General features: G+C 48.2%; 1 protein-coding gene across 4 annotated transcripts; it reads right to left on the reverse strand.

Moving 5' to 3' along the window:
- Positions 1–645: 645 nt before the first annotated feature.
- Positions 646–19445, reverse strand: LOC117076173 (cytochrome P450 4F8). Of its 4 annotated transcripts, none has more exons than XM_033199342.1 (13): positions 16852–16913; positions 16020–16218; positions 13444–13588; positions 12066–12119; positions 11847–11974; positions 9269–9390; positions 8238–8508; positions 7527–7593; positions 7198–7327; positions 2855–2988; positions 2695–2759; positions 2447–2529; positions 646–2094 (listed from the first exon to the last, which is right to left on the reverse strand). In XM_033199342.1, exons 2-13 carry the CDS (start codon positions 16215–16217, stop codon positions 1929–1931), a joined length of 1563 nt encoding a protein of 520 aa, XP_033055233.1. In that variant the 5' UTR covers position 16218; positions 16852–16913; the 3' UTR covers positions 646–1928. The 4 variants fall into 4 exon arrangements, with proteins under 4 accessions (XP_033055233.1, XP_033055232.1, XP_033055229.1 ...); XM_033199341.1 differs by lacking the exon at positions 16852–16913 and adding an exon at positions 19404–19445 and having other exon boundaries at positions 647–2094; XM_033199338.1 differs by lacking the exon at positions 16852–16913 and having other exon boundaries at positions 647–2094; positions 11847–11955; positions 16020–16355.
- Positions 19446–19669: the final 224 nt, after the last annotated feature.

Raw genomic sequence — 19669 nt, forward strand, 5'->3', positions numbered from 1 at the left:
TTTATTGCTCACAATTGTGGAGGCTGGGAAGTCCAAGATCAAGGTGCCTGCAGGTTCAGCATCAGCTAAGGGCCTGTTCCTCATAGATGGTACCTTGCACATGTCTTTACATGGTGGAAGGGGCAAACAAGCTTCCTCAGGTCTCTGTTATAAGGACCTTCATAAGTGATAATCCCACTTATGAAGGCAGAGTCCTCACAACTTAATCATCCCCCAGAGGCCTCCCCTCTTAATACCACCACATGCAGACTAGGCTTCAATGTATGGATCTGGGGGCTACATAAACATTCAGGTCACAGCATGGATCTAGGGTCATCGACCCTGACTGCTTCTAGCCATCTGCCCCACCTGCCCTAAATAGCAATCCCTGTCCTCATGGGCCAATATGGAACTCCAGATGCCATATCAATCTTGCAAGCAATTTGTTAAAAAGTCAAAAATAGCAGATGTTGCCAAGGCTATGGATAAAAAGGAACATTTACACACTGTTGGTGGGAATATAAATTAGTTCAGCCACTAAGCTAGTGGAGTGTGGAGAGCAGTTAGGAGATTTCTCAAAGAACTGAGAGTTGAACTACCATTTGACCTAGCAATCCCACAACTGGGTATACACCCAAAGGAATATAAATCATTCTGCCAAAAAGACACATGCACCCACATGTTTATCACAGCTCTAATCACAATAGCGAAGATGTTGAATCAACACAGGCACCCATCAATGGTAGAGTGGATAAAGAAAATGTGTAGAAATACACCATGAAATACTATGCAGTCATTAAAAAGTACAAAATCTTGTCCTTTGCAGCAACACAGATGCAGCTGGGGGCCATTATGCTAAGCAAACTAATGCAGGAACAAAACAAAATGTTACATGTTTTCACTTATAAGTGGGAGCTATGCATTGGATACACATGGTAATAAAGATGGGAACAACAGACCCTGGGGACTACTAGACAGGGGAAGCAGGGAGGGGGGAAAGCTGAAAAACTACCTATTAGATACTATGCTCACTACATGGGTGATGGAGTCATTCATACTCTGAACCTCAGCATCATGCAATATACCTTTGTAATAAATTTGTATGTTAGCCCCTGATTCTAAAATAAAAATTGAAACTCAAGAATTTTTACTCTCACACCTGCAATGTCAGCACTTTGAGAGGCTGAGGTGGACTGATCACTCGAGGCCAGGAGTTTGAGACCAGCCTGGCCAACACAGGAAAACCCCATCTCTACTAAAAATACAATTAGCCGGGTGTGGTGGTAGACACCTGTTATTCTATCTACTCGGGCAACTGAGTCAGAAGAACCACTTGAACCCAGGAGGTGGAGGTTGCAGTGAGCCACTGCACTCTGGCCTAAGCGACAAGTGAGACCCTGTCTCAAAGAAAAAAAAAAAAATCTTTCAAGAAAGGAAAGAAGAAGGGAGGACTGAGCAGAGAGACTGTCGCAGCTTTCTCTTAAGAAAGGTTACCAGAATTACCACATAATCTTTGGCTTCTCCACATGGGACAGCCACAGTCACTTAACAAAATTGAGCTTCAAGAAAGGCTTTCAAATGTGATCTGTATTTCAGGCTGCTATGGACCTAGCTAAAAAACAGGGATTCTAAATTGGCAAAAAGTTATATCAGAATACACATTTATTTGGTGGGGGTGGGGGCAGTCTTTATTTAGGCTCTTGGAGAACCCGCCCTCAGAACGGCGTTCCTGTGCTCACCCAGAGAGGCAGTCAAGGTCTTGGGCTCAGAGACATCTCCCCACCTCTTCCCAACCAGGTCCTAGATCCCTGCAGTCCTCAACCGCCCCCTACTGGCTCTCCGCGGGACTCAGGCACAGGGGCCAGCACAGATTTATTCTCGGGAATCTGAAAAGGTAGTTGCTGCAGAGATAAGTGATGCAAAGGTAGGTGGGTAGGTCACTGCAGGACTCAGCCCAGGGGCTCTACTCGCAGCCAAAGTCCGTCCTCTGCACGCAAAATAATCTCCGGCGTCCTGCGTGGCTCCCTGTGTTCCGGCAGGATGCGGAAGCGCAGCAGTGTGAGCGCCAGGACCACCTTCATCTCTGCCATCGCGAACGACTGCCCGATGCAGTTCCTGGGGGCCAGGGTGGGGGGTCTGACTGTACCCAGGACCCAGATCCCAGCCCCAGTGCGCCAGAAACCAGGCCCGGGACCCCCAACCCCACCCAGATCACCTTGAGGGGCAGACAGGGGGGAAACTGTGCCTGGGACCCCCATGTGGGCTTGCATATTCCCAGAGCCTAGCCCAGACCCCAGCCCCAAATAAGACCAGATGGGGCAGGAGGCTCTGAGCACACCCTTTTTCCTAGGATCTTCTTTAAAACTCCTGTCACAAAAACACGTGGTCCCACAAGTCAGGCATCTGACAAGGCAGCTATGTGTGCCATCCTCAGCCCATGCCCACCTCAGACACCCCCTGGCCTCACCTGGGCCCTGCTGAGAAAGGAATAAAAGCCATAGGTGACCTCTTCTGGGTGTTTTCTGGGTCGAAGCGGAAGGGGTCATAGACCTGGGTTGGGGGCAAGTTAGGGCTGCTGGTGGGGCTTCTCAGGACACCCAGCCACCCCCACATAAGACAGATATGGGTGGAGCAGAGAGAGAGTATCTGGTTTTCCAGGACAAGACCCCTCCCCTGTCCAGGCCCCGGGGATGGAGAAGCAGGGAAGGGCAGCACCTCAGGGTCTGGCCAGACTGAGGGGTTGTGATGCATTGCGAAGATGTTGATGCTACAGACGTTCCCTGTCATGCAGGAGATGACAGTCAGGACAAGGTCCAAGCTGCCTGCTGGGACCACCGCCCTGCCAAGGACCCTCCTCCCCTGCCATGGTGGGCACCTTTGGGGATGACCCGGCTGTCTGGGAGCACCACGTCCTGGGTGCAGCCACGGGTGATTGCGGGGACTGGGGGATATAACCTCAGGCTCTCCTTCAGGCACATGGTCAGGAAGGGCAACTGGGCCAGGTCGTCCCTAAGGAAACACCCAACAATGATCCAGGGAGCAAACACAGCCCTCCTGCTGCCCCTGGAGACCCTCTCACCACCTCCCTCTGACCCTCAGTCTTATAACAAAATTAATTCCAGAAGCAACAAAGATGTAAGCATTAGAAAACCAAAGTCACAAAACTACTAGAAGAAAAATTGACCTGGTGTTTTTAGAGGTATTTCTGAGCAAAACAATATTCAGAGGGTGTCTCTTAAAAGTGCTCATTCTGGTGGGGTGCAGTGGCTCACTCCTGTAATCCCAGCACTTTGGAAGCCTGAGGCAGGTGGATCACTTGAGGTCAGGAGTTCAACACCAGCCTGACCAACATGGTGAAATCCCATCTTTACTAAAAATACAAACTTAGCCAGGCATTGTGGTGGGCACCTGTAGTCCCAGCTACTCAGGAGGCTGAGGCAGGAGAATCCCTTGAACCCAAGAGGCAGAGGTTACAGTGAGCCAAGATCATGCCATTGCACTGCAGTCTGGGAGGCAGAGCAACTCCATCTCAAAAACAAAAGTGTTCATTTGTTTGTGTGAAAAAGTATTTAAAATTATATAAAGAGGTAACAAAAGCAGGGGAAAAAACATCTCTACAAAGGGCTTATAAGGTTACTTGAATAAACAATCTCCACTTCACACTGTAGGGTGGGATGACCATATGTTGTAAAGGTGTCAATTCTTTCTAAATTAATCAATATACTTCATGCAATTAATAAAAAATCTAGCTGGATTCTTTTGCGAGCTTTGAAATCTTCTTCTAATTGAAAGAATTTTAAAGTTCATCAAGAGCTAGGTCAATTTTTTTTTTTTGAGATGGGTTCTCACTCTGTCACCCAGGCTGGAGTGCAGTGGCCTGATCTCAGCTCACTGCAACCTCCACCTCCTGGGTTCAAGAGATTATTGTGCCTCAGCCTCCCAAGCAGCTGGGATTACAGGTGTGCACCACCACAGCCAACTAATTTTCGTATTTTTAGTACAGATGGGGTTTCACCATACTGACCAGGCTGGTCTCGAACTCCCGACCTCCAGAGATCTGCCCACCTCAGCCTCCCAAAGTGCTGAGATTACAGGCGTGAGCCACCGCGCCCTGCCCTAGCTAGATTAATTTTTAAGTAAAAGATTGAAGAAGGGGAACCCAAGCTTCCAGATATTAAGAAATATTACAAATGCATGCTAATAAAAATAAAATAATTTTTAAAAAACTGTGGGACTGCTGCAAGAACAGAAAAACAGGTCCATAGAACAGAGTAGAGAGCTCAGAATCAGGCATGTGAAAAGGGGGAAACTTAACATCTGCTAAAGGAAGGTTCACACACCCCTGGAAAATGGATAGTGTGGTGGAAGTTGTTCAGACCACTGGAAATGTGTGAACAAAGAGAAACAGGTTCTTTACTACTGCATATATAGGGCGGAGTCTTTTCCTTTATGAGAAAGGTAAAAGTATAACGTTAAAAGATGATAACACAGGAGACATTTTTGTGACTTAGGTGTAGGAATTCTTAAAACCCCAAAAGCTTAAACAAGATAAAATATAAAGGATAAATATGCATGCAAATTAAGGATTTCTGTGCAATAAAAGATACTGTGGACCCAATTAACATTCCAATGAGAGATAAGAGATTCAAAGAAGATGCCTAAGATAGATAGATAGATGATAGATAGATAGATAGCTAGATAGATAGATAGATAGATAGATAGATAGATAGATAGATACACAGATAGATATGCAGAACGATATCTTGAATATGTCAGGAATTCCTGCAAATCTGCAAGAGAACAAACAGGTGACCCAAGTGAAAAAGTAGACAATGCTCAAACATGAGAAATTTAAGAGGAGATGCTCAAAGTCACTGGCTATCACAGAAATGAGAGCTAGCTGACAATGAGATACCACTTCACATCTATTCGAGGCTAGAATGGCCAAAGGTAGGTGTTGCCAAGGGTTGACTGAAGTGTGGGTAGAGGGGTCACATGCACTGATAGTGGGGTGCACAGAAGCTGCCAATATGGAAGGCAACCACCAGGACATGGCCAAGGAAAGATGTGTGTTTTACAGCCCAGCAAGCTGGTTTCCAACTGTAGATCCCAGAGAAATTATCAGACATGTAGATAAAGAGATACGCACAAAGATGGTCATTGCACTGGAGACATAGAAGCAGTCCAGGTATCCACTACAGAACTGAAGAGAAAAGGACTAGATCATAGCTAAAAGCAAGAGGAGAAATATACTTAGGACAACAGTGCTGCAAATCATAGTGCTACATTTACATAGCACAAAACCACGGTGCTATAAACGTAGCACAAATCATAGTACTATATTTCTGAAAAGGTAAGAACCAGCACATCTGTGAAATAAACACATATATAGAATTTTAAAATGTATCCACCCTAACAACAAATTTTACAAATAAAAGTATCCGTCATTTTGTAATCATATTGCTGGAGAGCTGAAAGTAGAGATTTGAGACAAATGGGAAGAAATACGTACTGCATAGAAAAATGATGAGAATTTGCCATGAATTGAGGGACATCGTTAATTCAAACATTAGCACCTAACATCCAAAAAATTTGTTAATTAAAATTTTCAAAAGTATTTATCAAACTAACTAGCCTGATCACAGAGTTCAAATGGAAAAAATAAGAACTCGAGGGGAAAAAAAAACTGTAAACGCAAAGAAATGAGACAGAGAGAAACTATACCAAATATGAATATGTTTTTAAAAGTAGACTTCATGTTGCTCATGTAGGACTATATAATAAATAGAACAAAATGAAGGCAACAAATAAAACCATATATATACACACATATATGTGTATATATGTATATACACATATATACATATATAGTTATATACACGTATATATGTATATACATATGTACGTATATACATATATACGTATATGTATATATATAGTTTCTTGTGAATTTGTTGTTATTTAGAATCATGACACAGGACAAAGTATTCATTAAACTTGGTTGGGACAATTAGACATTTGGAGAAAAAATAGATTCCAACATAGATTTCAAAGGGAAAAATTTATAAATGTGAAAAATATTGACAAAATGTTAAATAAGTAAACTTTAAAAAATACATAAGCCTATTAGAATAAGTCAAACAAGAGTTTTGCATTTTACTATTAGAGTATAAAAGGATTTTTTAAATAATTTTTTCAGAAACACAAACAGGAATTATAAAAGAAAAAATTAACAAATTTGGTGACAAATAAATGAACCAAAAACAAAAATAAAGTCCAAGACAATGCCAGGAAAAATTTTGCATAAGAGAAAAAAGAAATAATGTTCTTAATATGTAAAGAGTTTTTATAAATAAATAAGAAAACTAGTATGACCCAAAGTAGAAAAAACAAATTATGCAAAAACTGACACTTCACAGAAAAAGAGAGATGGATGGCTCATCAGCAGGTGAAAACAGTGCTCAACTCCACCCATATTTAAAGTTGTGTTCATTAAAATAATAAAATATTACATTGCACCTATCAGATTGGCAAATGTTTTAGTTTCATAATAGGCACTTCTGATGAGGTTATGAGGAAGTATGGCATTCTCAAAATCTGTGTGTAGGAGTAGACTTCCCAAGAGCTATTGAATTGTAAAACTCAAAAGGTCTTTGGGTCAGCAATTGCACTTCTAGGAATTTGTTCTACAAAGATGACACGTCAGCAATGATCATGGCACACCGATATTCAACACATCATGTCTTTCATACCAAAAGGCTGGAAAGTATACAAACATGCATTGATAAGAGAATGTTTTGATAAATCATAATATTAGATTGGTCCAAAAGTCATTGCAGTTTTTGCCACTAATTCTCCAAGCAGCCCTGTGGGACAGCAATTCCCCACACCCCCAATTTACAAAGGAGAAAAGTTGTTCAGAAAAGGGAATTGATTTTACTAATGTTGCATAGCAAGTTAGCGGGGAAATAAATATGGACTCCCAGACCATTCTGTCCCCAAAGCATGCAATGTTACCCTTGCTAGCCCCCGCTAGGTAGAGTAGTAGAGCCCTGTTTCTGGGCTCTACGCCTATTCCCACTACCAAATATAAAACTAATGAGACAGACAGAATGGCAACAATGGCAGAATCATCAAAAAGATTCTCCCCTTTTCCCCTACCTGTGGAGAAGAACCAACGAGAGGGACTCAGAAACAGCCACCAGCACCTGCACTCACCATTCAATCTCTTTAGGCTCACGGTCCTTCAGAAGCTCTTGCACCTCCTGCCGGCAGCGTTCTTGGTATTTCGGGTGCCTCGCGAGGTTGTACAAGACCCAGGAGAGGCCACTGGCGGTGGTGTCATGGCCTGAGGGTCAGCCAGGCAAGCTTGAATCTCTGGACTGCTTCAGCACCCAGAGGGTGGACAGCTCCCACACAGTGAGGCTCTCAGGAAGGTTGAGGGGAGGGAGAGGTTGGGCAGAATGAAGTGATTCAGGGCCAGCCCTCCACTTCCCTGGAGTGGAGAGACCCCTGTTGCCACTGTAGTCCCAGACTGGGACACTCACCTCCAAACATGAAAGTGTCAGCTTCTGCTCTTATGTCCTCATCTGACAACGCTTTCCCATTTTTATCCTGGAGACAAGAACCCCAATCACACTAGCTCTGGGGTCACTGGAGTCTAAACTGAAACAGTCCCTGAAGACCCATTATCCCAGAAAAATCCCTCCCTTGTCACTTCCCAATATACCCCCACAGGCTTCCTCCCGGCCTCCTGTTTGTTCTTCCCAGGCAGCTTTCCATGCAGCTTTCTTTTTTTTTTTTTTTTTGAGACAGAGTCTCGCTCTGTCGCCCAGGCTGGCAGTGGCCGGATCTCAGCTCACTGCAAGCTCCACCTCCTGGGTTTACGCCATTCTCCTGCCTCAGCCTCCCGAGTAGCTGGGACTACAGGCGCCTGCCACCTCACCCGGCTAGTTTTTTGTATTTTTTAGTAGAGACGGGGTTTCACCAGGTTAGCGAGGATGGTCTCGATCTCCTGACCTCGTGATCCGCCCGTCTCGGCCTCCCACAGTGCTGGGATTACAGGCTTGAGCCACCGCGCCAGGCCTCCATGCAGCTTTCTATGCAATCACCTCTAAAACTTATCTGACTTGTCCCTCCCTTCCTCAAGCATCTTCCATGGCTCCTTAGTGCCTTCTGGATCAAGTTCAGTCCTTCAATCTGACTTTTGGCCTGAAGCTCCATTTTACTTCTTGAATTCAGATCCCAGAGAAGCCCACCTTGCTCAGCAGGAGCACATCGATGAAGTCCAAAGTCTTGGATTTGGCCTTGGCCTGCAGGAAGTCATCAACACCCTGGCTAGTGAGGGTGCGGCGCCGCTCCTGGATGACGGCATCTGTGAAGTCGTGCACCAGTCGGCAGGCCCTGAGGAAGCGCTGTCCACAGGGAGTGAGGAAGTACAGGAAGTCCTTGTACAGGAAGAACTTGTGATTCCGTTTCACTATAAGGGCACTGAGCTCCATGATTGCGGCGATATATTCACTGGGCTTCCTGCAGGGCCAGTTCAGAGAGAGGAAGCAACTCCTTACACACATGAAAGCCTGGAAGCACCTTCCAGCCAGAATCCCAGGACCACATTCCATGCAGAAAGGGGTGCCTTGCAAGCACACTTCACTCTCTGCCTCCCACTCTCCGTGAGCTGCCTCCTGCCTCAGGTCCTCAGGTCACAGCTTGGCCGTTATGGGCATCTCCTCTCTCTCTTACAAAACATCTGCTCTTGCCTATTATTCCCCAGTTTCTCCCAAATCTGCCCCATTCTCTCCACCAAACTCAGACCTGCTCTCCCTGGCCTCCTTGCATGCTGCATCTACACAACAGTCAATCTTCCATAGAGTCCCAGAGTCCAATGTCCCAGCTCAGCACTGACCATGATGCTCATCTGCTCAAACACCTCCCATGGCTCCCTGGGAACCTTGAACAAAATTAATCTCCCTTTGACTTTCCAAGATCCTTAAGATCTAGTTACTGCCAACCCCTCCACCCTCATTTCCAAGTGTCTCCCAACTCCCTGTTGCACATGCTGTGCTCATCTTAGCTTCCTTGCCTTGACCCAAACAGTTCCACTTGTTTGGAGGAACCTTCTCTTTATCTCGCGCTCTCTCTCGTTCCTTCTCTCCTTCTTTGTCCTTCAATGCCCAGTTCTCATCATCTCTCCAGGAAGGCTCTTCTTGTCTCCTTGGACTTTGCTCTCCCCACCTTCCCCTGCTCCCGCATCCATCCCATATTCCCAGGCTGTGGGGCAAGAACTCACTCCTGACAATGGCTGTCAATGCTGAAGATGCATTTCTGCAGACTGTCCAGGGTCATAAGGCTGATGTGCTCAAACATGTCCAGACGGGTGCTGCCCTCCAGGGCCAGGCGTTGCCATTTGGCCTGGCCAGAGAAGGGGACAGGGCTGGGGCCAGGCCCTGGCTCCTCTGAGTGCCCCTGCAACCCCAGCCACCAGGATGGACTCCCACAGAGGCAGGCTCCTGGTTTTCCGTCCCAGACTCCCATCCCCAGGGAGGACTAGGCTTGGCTGAGAGTGGAAGCTGTTACTATTAGGAGATGAAGATCCTACGTCTGGGTTCAAGCCCCAGCTGTGATTCCTAAGCTGTGTGTACCCTTGGTCAACTCATAGCCTTCTTCTAGGTCTCACCTGTCAAATCCTCAATAGCAATCAAGATGACCTGCTTTGATGCCAGGGAGCCAGGCTAGAACCCTTTCTCCCCCTCTCTTAGACTCACTGACAAGCTGGGTGAACTTGGGAAATCTCCCTAACCTCTCTGGCCCTCAGTTTCACCATTTGTCATGGTGGTGGGTGGGGGGGTGGGTGGGGTGGAAAATATCCTCTACCTCACAGGGCTGTGAAAATTAAATGAGACCACATATACCATGGAATGGGCATATTAGCTCATTTCTGTCATATGATGAGTTCTCAACAAATATTAGCTTGAGTCATCTTCATTGTTATAAATTGATTACAAAAAAAAGTTCCTGTGATCCCCCTGAACTGAGCATGCCAAGAATGCAAAATCCTGAAGTTTTGTTGTTGTTGTTTGTTTGTTTGTTTGTTTTTGAGATGGAGTCTCATTCTGTTGCCCAGGCTGGAGTGCAGCGGCACGATCTTGGCTCACCACAACCTCCACCTGCCAGGTTCAAGCAATTCTCCTGTCTCAGCCTTCTGAGTAGCTGGGGTTACAGGCACACACCATCACACCTGGCTAATTTTTGTATTTTTAGTAGAGACAGGGTTTCACCATGTTGGCCAGGCTGGTCTCGAACTCCTGACCTCAAGAGATCCCAATGTGCTGGGATTACAGGCAGGAGCTCCCATACCTGGTCAACCCTGAGGTTCTTAATCTGGGTTATTTCTCAGTCTTGTGTTTGCAGAGAACAACGTTGGGGTATAAGGTAATCACTCCTCTGGGACACACATAGGCTTATTCTGCTTGCTCTAAAAGCAGATTCCCTAAGCCTAATACTCCTCCCCATCATGCAGTGTACTACATGGCAGGCATCTATGGAAGCCCACCTTATCACCCCAGGGAATCTGAGTGGCTTAGAGAAAGGATCCAAAACAACAAGATGCACATGCCACTTGCTGAGACATGCGTAATAAACTTTTGTGTTTGACCCAGAAGTCTCGTGTCTTCTGGCAGAATCCATGCAAAAGTAACAAGCTAATTTATCAGCTCACAGGAGAAAAAGAAAATCCTAGTTATTTTACAAAACACTTGGCCCCATTTCTTCCCTTCTCCCCACATCCACCTCTTTTGCAATGTGATTTTTTAGCTACTTCCATTAAGAGATGGAGTCTATTTTGCCCCACATTGATTCATGGTGGATGTTTTATTTATTTATTTATTTTGGCCAATAGAATGTGGCAAAAATGATAAGGCCATAACTAGTGAGAAGCTGGCTGGGTGCAGAGGCTCATGCCTGTAATTCCAGCACTTTGGGAGGCCGAGGAGGGCAGATCACTTGAGGTCAGGAGTTCGAGACTAGCCTGCCCAACATGGTGAAACCCTGTCTCTACTAAAAATACAAAAAATTAGCTGGGCGTAGTGGTGGTCACCTGTAATTCCATCTACCTGGGAGACTGAGGCAGGAGAATTGCTTGAGGCAGGGGTTGCAGAGAGCCAAGATCACACCACTGCACTCCAGCCTGGGAGACAAAGCGAGACTTCATCTCAAAAATAAAATAAATAATAATAACTAATGAGAAGCATTGCATCCTCCTCTCACTGCCTTGGAATCCTGTCTCTGCCATGTGAGCAATCCTGGGGTGTCATCTAGAGGCAGAGAATCACATGGAGAAAAGTCCAGGTGTCCCAGCTGAGGCCATCCTAAATCAGCCAGAAACCAGCAAAGCTCCAAACATGTGAGAGAACTGAGCTGGTACAAGCAAAGCTGCCTACCTGACCCACAGCTGCTCTTATACCTTGAGGGATTCCATCCACATGCAGAAGGGCTGGCCAACTGTCCCATAGACTTGTTAGCAAATATAAACCTTTATTGCTCTAAACCAATTAGTTTTGAAGTGATCTGTACTCAGCAATGACTACTATGCAAGTGTCATCCTTCCTTTCTTGAGTTTACAGGGCTTCTGTGAGAAAAATGTGGAAATTGACTCCTTTTGACCACCTACTAAGTGTCAGAGACATGAGTCCATCACATGCTCCTACCACCTTTTAGTAAGGATTATTAGCCTCATGGGGAAATCAAGGCACAGAGAGGAAGAGCAATGGCCCCAAACCCACCCAGGAGAGCCAACATCCCAGACCCAATCTGTACGTGTTCCCCCCACCCCAAGGCTGCAGCTGGGACCCTGAGTTCAAAGCACTCACATGCATGATGTTCGCACTCTTGCTGAAAATCTTTATATAGGGCTTCAGGATGTTGAAACGGAAGGCAGGTGTCAGCATGCGACGGTGGTGTCTCCACTTGTCACCAGCACTTAACAAGAGCCCATCCCCTAGTAGGGCAGCCAAGGGCTGTGGGCAAAGGCAGAACCTTCCCCTGGGCACGAAAGTTGGTCCCCATCCCGTCCACCTACAGTTACTTACCCAGCCAGGGCTTCAGCATCTTGTAGAAGACTATGTCCTTGTCTGTAATGGCATCTGACATGAATGAAGACCATCAGGATCCATGGAGAGGATAGAGGAGGGACTTTAGGTATGGAGGGTGGCTCCCAGACAGAGGTTGGGACTTCTTTTCTCCAAGCCCAGCATAGCAGGAAGGAGGCCATGGGCAGAGGAAGAAAGGAGGGTGGGGGGCATAAAGGAGGCTGGACTAGGCTGCAATAGCACTATAGAGCAATGATACGCCCTAACATGGTACAGCATGCTAAGCATGCCTTGACATGGCTCGTACATGGTCCAACATGTTCTGCAACACCCAAGCATAAGTCAATACTCTAGAAAACACCTTTACAGAATAAGAGTTAAAGACAGAATTCTGATGATATTAGGTGAGACCTGGGTCCAGTTGTGCCTGAAGGCCATCCTCCCTGGTCTTTGCAGTCAGTAGGTTCTCTTTAATGGCTTAGACTTCATGGGGTTGAGTTCCTACCACTCACAATGAAAAGATACCTCAGCAGCCAGAGAGAGCCATGGACCTGCCCAGAGTCACGCAGCATTTTGGGGCCTGAGCCATGGTCTCTGTGCGGTGATACCCCTTCTGCTGCTCATCCTGGCCTGTCCAAAGATGGGAAGGGCAGAGGGCAAGGGTAGGGCTCCAGGCTGGGGTGGGGTCTCCTATGGGAGATTCCTGGGGCCTGGAGCAGGAGGGCAATGAGCATATGGTGGAAGTGCCACAGGATGGGGTTAGAAGGAATTGACCCACAAGAGGAGAATGTCATGGAAATAGCAGCCCAGATCTTCCACCAGCCACAACTCCTTCTCATTGCTCTGAGCCTGCAGAAGGGCAAAGTCAATGCCAGGCCTGGCCAGGAGCCTTGAATACTAACAATGCCCACTGCATCACCCTGCCTCTGCTTCAAAATAATTATCACTCATCATTCCAGACCCAGCTCCTGCTACTCCTCCTCCAGGAAGTCTTCTAGCATGCCCCAGTAGAAATCTTGTTCTCCTCTGATCTGTCACAGCCCGTCTCCTCCTGGCCCATTTCTAACCCTATGAAGTCTCTGTACCGATCCATCTCTTCAAGTTTGGGGGTTCCTCCAGGACAGGGTCTTGGATTAAAGCTTCTCAGGGCCCCAGTGGTTCCCAGAACAACAGGGAGGTGAGGAAGATGGCAGCAGAGAGAAAAGACACTGAGGTTGGGGTTGGTGAATCCAGCAAGGAAAGAGGAAGGTGGCTGAGAGAGAAGCAGGAAGGAAGGGGCTGAGTCCTACAGGGGCTGCACAGAAGCTTTGGGGATGAGGAGATCTAGAAGCCCTCCGACATTCTCCTGTGCCCACCACCACAAGTTCTGCAGGAGTACCTGAGGTATTGATGACAGATCGGACGATGTCGGGGTGGTACAAGTTGATGATGGGAAAAATGGGACCCATCCACCTCACAAAGCCCTGGGGGTAGGTGGCCACCAGCTGGGTCAGGACCCTCAAGCCCTCCTCCGTAGGGGTGACCTGCAAGCAAGACAAGGGCCATCACCTCCTGGGATGGTTAATCGTAGGTGTCCACTTGACTGGGTTAAGGGATGCCCAGAGATCCAGTCAAACATTATTTCTGGGTATGTCCGTGAGGGGGTTTCAGGAGAGATTAGCATCTGAAGGTAAACTGAGGAAGGAAGATCTCCCCTTCCCAGCCTGGGCTGGCATCATCCAATCTGTTGAGGGTCCAGGTAGAACTAATGGTGGAGGAAGGGTGAATTTGTTTTCTCCTCTGTGGCTGAGACATCCATCGTCTCCTACGCTCGGACATTAGAACTCCAGGTTCCCAGGGCTTTGGACCCAGACGGAATTGCACCACCAGTGTCCCTGATTCTCCAGCTTGTGGAAGGCATAGAGTGGGACTTCTCAGCCTCCATGAACACAAGTCAATTCCTATAATAAGTGGCCTCTTCTGTCTCTCCATAGAGTAGATAGATCATAGACAGATGGCTGGATGGATGGATGGATGGATAGATAGATAGATAGATAGATAGATAGATAGATAGATGTGGATATTGATATCATATTAATTCTATTACTCTGGAGAAAAAAATACATTTCCCAGGAGGAGCCACAGCAGGTCCCACTGCAGGATTCAGAGGTGGCACAGCCTCTGCCATGAACAGCATGTCCAGATTCTGCACACATAGGGGTAATCTCCACTCCCTCCTGCTCCTTTCTCTTGGGGGCAGTATTTAAGTTCCAAGGCTACATCCCGGGGAACAGGGAGAAGACATACTATCTGTTCATGAAGAAGTCCACCTTGAATAAAGAGGATGGATTTTCTCATCCTGGAAGTGGCTCCAGCTCACACACAGTCATGTGGGGTGGGCTCCACAAGGGTGGTGTGTGGGCAGCAACGTGGCCTCAGGACATGTTCCCAGGGCTGGTCCCCACATCCTTTTATGTCCTGGCTGGGCCTCAGGGGCTCCAGGTCCTCCCATGGAGAAGGGTCTGCACACTGTGGAACTTCCTTTCTCAGCAGCCCCCAGGGGAGAAGAGGTGACTCTAACTGCCTGTCAGGAAGAACAGCGGCTCTCACTAGGGAGCACCTTCTGCACATCAGACTCAGAGCTAGTCCGTCCTGTGCTCCCTCCCCCTGCACCTGCGGACACACCCATCAATCCTGCCATTTGCCAATGAACAGACTGATGCCAAATCCCTCAAAAGGAACAGAAGGTCTAAGTGAAAGGGCAGGGTCTGAAGGGTCACAGATAACTCTAAAGGGGAAGTAAATGGCTAAATTGTATCCAGGTTGGGCAACACAACCCATTGGGACAGCTTAGTGGGGAGAAAGAAGATGTCCCTGCAAAGGGGAGGGTGGAGACGGCACACTTCTCTCTTCCGGCCCAGCTGTGTCACGATGTGAGGGCAGGGGGTGTATAGCTACCTTCTATGGGAAAACTGCAGCCCAGAAATGGGCGGACACAAGTAAATGGGTCAGGCAGAAAGTGGGTTCTAGACAGTGAGCTCAAGAGGCCTCAAGTACAGCAGTGGAGATTGTGGAAATATTGGTGAATCCCTGCCGTGTAATCCCCACTCTCCCACAGGAACCCATCAGAGGTTCACTAGTGTACTGAAAACAGTCAGGAAAAGAATTCAAAACACGCCAGGAGTGGCTTCGCCTAGACAAGGAGGTGAGAAAGGCTTGGCATGGCAAAGCAGAGGAATGAGTGAGTGAGGAGAGGAATGAGTGAGTGAGGAGAGGAATGAGTGAGTGAGGAGAGGAATGAGTGAGTGAGGAGAGGAATGAGTGAGTGACGAGAGGAATGAGTGAGGAGAGGAATGAGCGAGTGAGGACAGGAACGAGTGAGTGGATAGAGGAATGAGTGAGGGAGGAGAGGAATGAGCGAGTGAGGAGAGGAATGAGCGAGTGAGGAGAGGAATGAGCGAGTGAGGAGAGGAATGAGCGAGTGAGGAGAGGAATGAGCGAGTGAGGAGAGGAATGAGCGAGTGAGGAGAGGAATGAGCGAGTGAGGAGAGGAATGAGCGAGTGAGGAGAGGAATGAGCGAGTGAGGAGAGGAATGAGCGAGTGAGGAGAGGAATGAGCGAGTGAGGAGAGGAACGAGTGAGTGGATAGAGGAATGAGTGAGTGGATAGAGGAATGAGTGAGGGAGGAGAGGAATGAGCGAGTGAGGAGAGGAATGAGCGAGCAGGGAGAGGAATGAGTGAGTGAGGAGAGGAATGAGTAAGTGGGTAGAGAAATGAGTGAGGAGAGGAATGAATGAGTGAGGAGAGGAATGAGTGAGTGGATAGAGGAGTGAGTGAGGGAGGAGTGGAATGAGTGAGTGAGCAGAGGAATGAGTGAGTTTCTCTCCCGTCCCAGACCCCAGCCCACCCCCTCAGCCTCGAGCCCCTTTCCACCCTCCTACCCTGGGACACCAGATCCATCTTCCTGCCACTCACCAGGCCCAGGTGACCCAAGAACCAGTTCTGTTTTGGGGGCTGCGGGAAACACCGGAGGTGGCGGCAGTTGTCGTAGAAGGTGTAGGTCCACATTAGGATGCAGGCCAGGAGCCAGGAGGCCCCGACCAGCAGCAGGAGCAGCCATGAGGATGCTGCCACCGGCCCGAGGCCCAGCCAGGACAGGCTCAGCAGCGACATCCTGCAAGGCAGAGGGGATGGAGGGTGAAGTCCTGAGGCCTAGGAAAGGGGTTGGGGAGCTCCAGGACCGATGATGGGTAAACACGGTTAAGAGCATGGAGGGAGGCCAGGCGCGGTGGCTCAAGCCTGTAATCCCAGCACTTTGGGAGGCCGAGACGGGTGGATCACGAGGTCAGGAGATCGAGACCATCCTGGCTAACACAGTGAAACCCCGCCTCTACTAAAAAATACAAAATACTAGCCGGGCGAGGTGGCGGGTGCCTGTAGTCCCAGCTACTCAGGAGGCTGAGGCAGGAGAATGGCGTGAACCCAGGAGGTGGAGCTTGCAGTGAGCTGAGATCCGGCCACTGCACTCCAGCCTGGGGTGACAGAGCAAGACTCCATCTCAAAAAAAAAAGAGCACGGAGGGAGATTCAGGGAATCTCAGGGGAAGAGGCCAAGGGAGAGGGGAGAGGAGAAGTGACACAAAATTCAAGATCAAGGAGACTAGAGACCAGACAGCCTCGTCTAGAACCACCAGCCAACTTACCTCTGGCTACCTGCAAGCACCCATCACCAGGGCCAGCTCCCTGGAGCCACCCCAGTCTTGGGCAGTGCCCCTCCCTATCCAGCCCTGCCACCCCCAGCCTGGCACCTTCTGTCAGGAGAAGCTTGTCCTGCACAACCTCCTCTCCTCCTTTGCTAGGAGGTTTTTGCCCCTGGCCCCAGATCTAGGAAACACTTCAGGAGGCTGGGCTGGGCTGGGCTGGCCAATCCTCACAGCCTGGATGCCTCCTTTGTGCCAGGGCAGCCAACCAAAACCCAGGGACTGGCGGGGACCATAGCTGTAGAAGAACCAACTCCAGGTGACCCAGCACGGCCACTCAGTACTCAGCACCTCACGTAAGGCAGAGGGTAAGTTGGAGGGCAGCCAATGGTGATCTGAGCCCCAAAATTTGCAGTCACCCTGCTTTTCCAAGACCAGGGGAAGGTAGGTAAAGGAATGCAGTGTTCAGGTGCCAGGTGAGCTGGGTGAGGCCAAGCCTTCTCCCAAAACAACCCTCGAGTTCCCCTCCAAATGTGGGCCAGGAGAATGCTGTGCACCATTTCTCAGTGGAGATTTAGGAGATTCAGAGGCAGAAGCCTGTTGCCCTCCACTGCCAGCCTGGCAGGAATTCAAGTCCTGCCTCCCAGCAGCCCAGGACCTAGGTTGAGACCTGACTGATAGAAGCAGTAACAGAGAATGCAGCCCCACTGATGATTACCCAGGGTCAGATTCCGGAGATAACGAGACCAGCTGGAAAAGCAACCTGGATGCTGAGCTCAGCGTAGGAGGACAGAGGGGGCTCATGAAGGGTAAGGCTGAGGGAAGCTGTGAGCAAACAAGGTCCAGATGGGGAAGGCAGAGCCAGGGGACCCTGACTGGAGTCCTCCTTCTGCTCTGTCCTTGCTTTGACGATGGGCAGTATTGCCCCTCCTAGGCTCAGGTTTTTTTGTTTTGTTTTGTTTTTGAGACAGAGTCTTGCCCTGTCACCCAGGCTGGAGTGCATTGGTGCAATCTCGACTCACTGTAACCTCTGCTTCCCAGGTTCAAGTGATTCTCTTCCCTCAGCCTCCTGAGTAGCTGGGATTACAGGCGCCCATCACCACACCCAGCTAATTTTTTGCATCTTTAGTAGAGACGGGATTTCACCATGTTGGCCAGGCTGATCTCAAACTCCTGACCTCGTGATCTGCCCACCTCGGCCTCCCAAATTGCTGTGGGCTCAGATATTGCATTTGGGAGATGGGATGTGGAATGAGGGGCTTTAGAGGGAGACAGAGGAGGAGTCTTCAGAGGAAAGAACCTCAAAAAGAGGAGGTGAAGGGAAGGAGCTGGCAACATGCACTTTAACTGTAAGGCTCAGTTACTCAAAGTGTGGTCCACAGACCTGTGCCATGAGCATCATCTGACAGCTGGCAGGAAATGCAGAATCCCATGCCCCAACCCAGAAATACTGACTCAGGATTGCATCTTAATAGAACCCCAGGGAATTTCTATACAATCCTTCAAGTTTAAGTAGCCTTGCTTCAAGATTCCTGGCTCCAGGCTTTGCAGGAATGCTGCGAGTTAACCCCTTAACCTTTCTGATTCTCAGGGCTTCTTTCAGTTATAAAATAAAAAGATAAATCTATGCCTCTCAGGGCTGTTCATGCAACTACATGTTTCTTGAGCACCTACTATGTGCCAGGCACTGTTCCAGGCACTGGGGATGCAACAGTGAGTGCTCGGCTGTCAAAGGTATCACAACACGTAAAGAGACAGGCAATGATCCAATAAATCAGACAATCCAATAAATCAGAGAATCAGGGAGGGCTTCCAGGAGGAGGTGACCTTTTAGCAGAGACATGAATGAAGAGGGAGACTGTCCAAGGGCAGCCATGGGATGGGGCACCCAGGTTGTGCAAAAATGCACATGAGTTCTTGTTCCCTTGAAGGTCATGCTGAGATCACCAACATGTGGGACCACACAATTCATCCTTGGGAAGTTCAAGGTGGGAAGCGAAATCTGGCCCAATATTGAAGCCATAAGCAGATGTTGAACTTTCATGAGCCATGAGCAAGGACTCACACCCCAGCAGGACTCTGCAGCCTGGGAGAAGCCAAGGTTTATCACTAAGATCCTGATTCCTGGACCAGGCAGCAGAACAGGAAATTGAGGGAGGGAGGGATAGTCCAGAGGGAGCTCTCTGCTCTGGGAGTTTTGTGCCTGAGAAGTCTGGAGTCTCCCCAAGATTTCTCATCCAACCAGGAATATCTCAGGGGCCAAATCACACAGCCTGGCTTATGGAATATCCCCTAGTGAGTATTGGAGGGAGGGGAGTCACTTATGGGAAAACAGAAGCTGGTGCTTCTCTGCAGGGGCCCTTCCACCCCTACCCAGAGTGGGGCAGTAGGAAAGTGCGTCAGACCACAGAGTGACCAGCCTCAGTCACCACCCAACAATTCCTAAGCCTGAGTCTTCACATCTGACAAATGTGTCTCCTAAAGCATCACAAAGCATTGCCAGCATTCTATCAGACACAGGCAGAGACAGCAGAGAATAAGTTTCAAATTAAAGATGTGAGAAATGGTCCCATCAATATAAAAAACATACGAGTGTATTTGTGTGTGTCTGTATGTACACGTGTATACACACTGAAAAAAATCCAGAAGAATGTACATACCATGGTGGAACTGGAGACATTACAACTGAAGTAGAGACCTTTTAACTTTCTACATGTCTCTGTTGCTTCATTTTTCAAGCTAGGCTGCTGTAAATGCAATAATTAAAACAAATTTTTTTTTAATAAATAAGGATTTGGTACAGTGGGGACACAGAGTTGATCCACAATATAGGTAAGTAGTTCTTTTCCTTTGCTTTGTTTTGTTTTGTTTTGTTTTTTGAGACAGAGTCTCACTTTGTCGCCCAGGCTGGAGTGCAATGCTGCGA

Source organism: Trachypithecus francoisi, unplaced genomic scaffold, assembly GCF_009764315.1.
Source record: "Trachypithecus francoisi isolate TF-2019V2 unplaced genomic scaffold, Tfra_2.0 Lachesis_group5, whole genome shotgun sequence".
NCBI lineage: Eukaryota > Metazoa > Chordata > Mammalia > Primates > Cercopithecidae > Trachypithecus > Trachypithecus francoisi.